This window comes from Mustelus asterias, chromosome 9 (assembly GCF_964213995.1).
Source record: "Mustelus asterias chromosome 9, sMusAst1.hap1.1, whole genome shotgun sequence".
In the NCBI taxonomy this organism is placed as follows: Eukaryota; Metazoa; Chordata; class Chondrichthyes; order Carcharhiniformes; family Triakidae; genus Mustelus; species Mustelus asterias.
The window spans coordinates 87,433,533-87,439,532 of record NC_135809.1 but is presented as its reverse complement, the minus strand read 5'-3'; the positions used below and the strand labels follow the sequence as shown (position 1 = coordinate 87,439,532).

Genomic DNA, 6,000 nt, shown 5'->3' with positions numbered 1-6,000 from the left:
AAGTTAAAATCTCCCACCACAACAACCCTGTTGCTTTTACACCGTGCCAAAATCTGCCTACATATCTGTTCCTCTATCTCTCGCTGGCTGTTAGGCGGCCTATAGTAAACCCCCAACATTGTGACTACACCCTTCCTATTCCTGAGCTCTACCCATATTGCCTCGCTGGTGTCCTCCTGCAGTACAGCTGTGATATTCTCCTTACCCAGTAGTGCAAATCCCCCAACCCTTTTACATCCTCCTCTATCCCGCCTGAAACATCTGTATCCTGGAATGTTAAGCTGCCAATCCTGTCCTTCCCTTAATCAAGTTCTGTAATAGCAACATCATAGTTCCCAATATAGAAATTCACCAATATAGAAATCAAAGAGTAATCAGTATCGCCGATACTAGAGGAAACAGAATCAGTAATAAAGGAATCTGTAACAAGAATAATGGTGGAATCGGAATCAATAATAGAGGAATAGCGCAATTAGAATTATCAGTAATATGATTGAGAATCGCCAATAGTGGAATTGGGGTCACCAATAATGGAAAATAAGTATTCCCAATATTAAAGGTAACGATGTTAGCGAAAGTAAATAACTTGACAGCAAAAACAGTGCAGCATTAAAAAAAACTTCTGCAAAGGAACAAAATACGCTGAAACCTGTGTTTCACCTTAGCTTCACTAGGTGTCATTGTTTCCATCTGTAGTGAGATGTCTTGTCAATCCTTCGCCCACATTGAATGTATGACCAGTGGTTTTGAAAGTTATTTTATGGAATGCCCGTCCACTGTTTGGCAAACTTCTGGGTTGCATCTTTGGACAATCATTTTTTAGCATCGTGCCTTCAATTTACGCGAATATAAGTGACTGATTTTGGCGAAATTTGGTGTGTCTTGTTAAATTTGAACAGAGCACTTTTTGTTTTATATGAATGCTCTGGTTAGGGTTGAACTTTAGTGGGACTGCAGTGTAAATATATCTTAAATCGTTTGATCTTCCTGGACTTTGTTTCGTGTTACTTCAATGGTATTTTTCTTTCATCTTCGCAATGCAAATAATGATATCAAGGCTATAAATGTTACTTGTTGCTTTAGGCGGCATTACCAGCCTTAAAACAATAAATGAACAATAACTGTGCCTAGTTCAGGGAGCAGCACCCATGTGTAATAAAATGAATCCAACCGACACACCAACATCCAAAAGCTCCGGTCACCTCCTAAACTTGTGCGAAGTTTGCAATAAAAATATTACCTTCTCTGTCCTAATAATAATGAATTGTGGCTCGACAGGAACAATATGTTTTGGTGATGGAAACCATCGGAAAGTGTTGATGCATTTTACAGTTTCATCTACGAACAGCGAAAGAGAGGGATCGAAGTGAAATGCTTGCTTTATTTAACGGGGCGTCACTCTGTTCCACGAAATCGTTCAGTCTAAAGCTTTCCATTTAGGCTATCTGTCTGCGGCATGAATGGTACTGGCTCTCTATTCTCTCTCACTGCCACTTGTAGACAGTACACTGAAAGTGTAAGTGTCTGGCTCTCCGCCGCCTCGCCGCCTGATATTTGCGGCAGTGGGACAAGTTGTATATTCTAAAGGCTTTTGTGCTAAAAATCTGTAGCTACAAACTCGAAACAGAAATAATGCCATTTTGTACGGTCTAAGACATGCATTACAGACACGTCGCTGTATATTGAGGGAATGGTTAAGCTTCAGAAATTAGGCTGGCGTTGAATGTTATTTTGCCATTTTGTGTCAGAAAGTGATCGATCGCCTTGCATACTGCTGTCTTCGCAACCGTCTCGATGAAAGGACAAACTGCACGCATCCACATCGATTTCCTTTCTCCCTCTCTGTGCAGTCGATATCACTGCATGTGCAAATGGCAGTTTATAGCACACTCCCAAACCATCTCGTTGATATTTATTGACTTTATTTAACAATGTTTTGTTTGGTACAAAAGACGTTTAGAAACTGTTCACTTTGAAACAAGCTTTCAGTTTCCAAGTTAATTTCACTTCGACGTTCAGATCCCCCCCCCCCCCCCGGCCCCATTCCATTCGCCAGTTGCACAACGCCTTGTCCGAATAAACAATTTAAAGTGTAAGAATAGGCTGTTCCCTTTCGCATGGGTTAGTCGGTACTTGCAGAGGTTGCTGTTTGTGTTGGGCTATGGAAGCAATATAAGGGGCGTTTCTACTTGAGTTCAGGAACACAAGCGCGCACAAAAAAGACCAGAATCGATGTGTTTACACATATGGATCCCTCACATGAAAAAAGTAGAACTTTATCAAACATTTCATTCTGGTCCTGCTCCTTCGTTGAAGGGCGGAGTGCAGAGTATTGTGCGCGCAAAGACCGCTCGTACTATAGCTACTCTCTCCATGTCGGGTTGGCATCTCACTTGTCAAGACGTTAAGGATGCCTGCACCTCCTCCCAACCACCTCCTCCCCGGTCCATTTCTTTCCCCTCACTTGCAGACGAGATATACATATGACGGTCTTCGCATTTCCCCAAAATAAGCGAGGGGTCAATTATGCCGTGATGATGAATAAGATCCAGAGAGAGAGAAAGGAATTTAAAATCCTTAAACATTGTCTGCAATATGTAGCATGCAGGGCACCTTGCAAGACTTTGCAAACAAATAAAAGTTGGGCAGAGTGCGAACGAAGAAAGTAAAACAAATGGATTTTTATTTGTGTTATATCAATGGATTTTGCCGAGTTATTTGGGGCGGGGGGGGGGGAGGGAGAGTTGGAAAAGGGAGGTGTTAAACCTGTGGAAGTTGCACAATCCTTTCGGGGCCAGTTGTGAAACAAGTGCGTTTTCTTCGGGGCTGATAGAAATGTCTGATTTTGATATGGGTGGAGGGTATGGATAGTGGAGGGAAGCGCGCTGCGCCGCAGCCGCTGCCACTGTGTCAATGCCCAGGCGGCTTCTCAGCAACAAGGGCTTTGCTGCCCACGGAGAGGGGCCGAGAGGCGAGCGGGCCAATGGGGAAAGGCAGGCTGCTGCTATGTAAATGAGGGGCAGCGCGTGCTCCCGGGCGGGCCGGCCGGCCGCAGCTGAAAAGCTCCATTTGTTTATGGAGAGCGGGCCGGCACGCGCCGGGCGCACGAATGGAGGGGGCGACGCGCGCGGAATGTCAATAGGAGAGTGAGCGCGAGCGAGAGAAAAGGCAAAGCCAATGGGGGAGTGGGCGGGGCCTGGCTCCGGAGCGTGCGGGGGGGAGGAGGGGGCGCGTGTTGAAAAGGGCGAGTGCCTGCAAAGTCTGCAGCAGAGCGGCTCCCGGAGAGGTGCGGGTCAGGACCTGCTCCTTGCGGTAAAGCGCGAGCCCCACGCGAGCGCCACGAGCGCTGCACACCGCCAACTGCCAACTTTTTCTTCACCTTTTCTTCCCCCCGCCCCCCCCCCCCCCCCCCGCCACCCTCTCATTCTCCTTCCCTTTATTCCCCCTCCTTCCTTCCCTCCCTCCCTCATCCCCCCTCCCTCTCCCACAACCCCTGGTCCATGGAGCGGACAGCGGCCTCGCAGCTCATGCAATCCTCCTGTCAGTACCTGTTGGAGAGCCGGCCGCTCCCTTACAACAGCGACGGTGGCTCGCCGGCCTCCTCCCCGGACAGCGGCGGCGGCGGCGGGAAAGGCGGCGCCAAGCCGCTCAAGCGGCCCAGGTCGAGCTCGCCCGAGCTGCTGCGCTGCAAGCGGCGCCTGAGCTTCACGGGGCTGGGCTACTCGCTACCCCAGCAGCAGCCGGCGGCCGTGGCCCGGCGCAACGAGCGCGAGCGGAACCGGGTCAAGCTGGTGAACCTGGGCTTCCAGACCCTGCGGCAGCACGTGCCCAACGGGGCGGCCAATAAGAAGATGAGCAAGGTGGAGACGCTGCGCTCCGCCGTCGAGTACATCCGAGCGCTGCAGCAGCTGCTGGACGAGCACGACGCCGTGTCTGCCGCCTTCCAGTGCGGCCTGCCCTCGCCCACACTCTCCCCCAGCTACTCCACCGACCTCAACTCCATCCCCGCATCGCCGCTCTCCACCTACTCCTCGGACGAAGGCAGCTACGAGGCTCTGAGTCCGGAGGAGCAGGAACTTCTCGACTTCACCAGCTGGTTTGACAGATACTGAGACAGGTAGGCAGGCGGGGTGATCTCTCCATCCTATCCATTGCACCCATCGCATTGGATCTGTACTATCTATCTATCTTCAGCATGGGCTCCACTGCCATTTCCTCTCTGCAATTTAATCTTTATGGAGTTTCATAATGGAGGGAAGGAGAGAGTTTAATAAAGTTGGGCAGGAGGGAGTTTCATAAGTTTGGGAAGGAGGGAGTTTAATAATGGAGGGAAGGAGAGAGTTTAGACTTAAATGTACCTGGATTTCTTTTTTGTGCAATAGAAAATGTGTTTTTTGAGTTGCTGATACACCTCTTCTTGCCTCTGTTGCAGATGTTTGAAGGGAAGCATACCAATACCTCGGCGTCATCATTTCCATGTTACAAAAGAGGAAAGTAAAGGGGAGAAGGATGACGCGTTGCTGTTTACCAAGACCTTCGTTTTCACTGCCAGCCTCCTGAGTGCTGAACATCGGAGACCGCAAACTACTCAGGACACACTTTCTTTTTCTGAAGATGCTTCCAAGAGAAAGCCACGAACAATGATAACTGAAGTGCAATTATGTAAATAGCCCTCCCCTGTTAATGGAGGGGACCATGGAGAGCGGACTGACAGGGTACAGTCCTTGTGATGCTTATCTGAAAGGGGTATCCAACATTTCTGTATAGCTAATATAGCTGTTAAAGGGTGTGGTGTTAATAGGGAATATCTCAGTGGCATTAATGCTACCCGTCTGTCACATACTTATATACCCTGTCGTCTTTTGGGGATCAGTTAATAGAAAAACTAACTTTATACTGGGTTTTAGAGTGGAGAAAAACTTGATGCTTCCCTACTTTGAAAGAATTTTTTGAATCGAATTGATGTAAACATTTCTATTTTGTATCTATTCTTACTACAAGGATTATATGAAGACTTATTTTTGTATATAAATGAAAGCAGAATAAAATGAGCTGTCCAACAAACGCAAGATCTTAACATGACTTACTGTATCACTGCCACTAGCACAGTATCAAAGAGTGCAAGAACAAAACAATCCTTTTCTCCATTTGAAAAGAACAGTTACATATTGTTAATTATGCTTATCTACGGTGTGCCTTGAATTTCATTTGTTGTAATCTGATTCTGCGAAATTAACCCCCAAACCCTTTCCGGTCTGATTGAAGGTTGTTTTGATACATGGAATTCCCATGTATGTGCACTTGCTGTGGGTTACCTTGTTTGTTTTTACTAAACTTGTACATACGCATTTTTTTAAAAGAAGTATATTTTATGTGAAATAGTCTATAAATAAAGATGTTCTATTTATACATTATTTGATGTATTTCTTTTGATATACACTTCTTGCAATTTTAAATCAAAGCTGCGCCAATGTGTGAAATAACTGTCACTGCACCTTGTGTGATTTACACATCAGGAGAAAAAACACTACATACAGTGCATTCGGTAGGTGGGAATAATGTCTAAGGAAGCATAATGGAGAGAGGAAAGACAAAAGTACACACAGATTGATGATTCTGGCATAAATTTGAGAAATAGCCTGGAGTAGAACGACATATCCACAGAGTTCAATAGTTATGTGAAAATTATAGAAAAATAATTTGTAACCTCGAATAACGTTTGCATATCGATCAATACGATCATCACATTGCAATGTCTAAACCTTGTGCAGCTCACGTATTTGCAATCACGAGATAAGTACATCCATGGCAATGGCCTTGACATATGCAAATTGTTACTTAATTTCAAGTTTGCTTCTTATGCATTCATTGAAAGCAGGATCTATTATGTTAGATGCAAATTAGACCATATACATATTCACCATTCTATTGATAGGAAATAATGCATTTTAAATTAGGTCAAATCGAACGCCATGGGATACACTGTCTCCTCAATTGCTG

The 6,000-nt window shown here is 45.9% G+C and overlaps 1 protein-coding gene across 1 annotated transcript; it reads left to right on the top strand.

The window, feature by feature from the left end:
* The first annotated feature begins 3,281 nt into the window (after positions 1–3,281).
* Positions 3,282–5,413, top strand: LOC144499154 (achaete-scute homolog 1-like). The gene is made up of 2 exons (XM_078221234.1): positions 3,282–4,117; positions 4,433–5,413. The coding sequence occupies exon 1, from the start codon at positions 3,501–3,503 to the stop codon at positions 4,110–4,112; it is 612 nt and encodes a 203-aa protein (XP_078077360.1). The 5' UTR covers positions 3,282–3,500; the 3' UTR covers positions 4,113–4,117; positions 4,433–5,413.
* Positions 5,414–6,000: the final 587 nt, after the last annotated feature.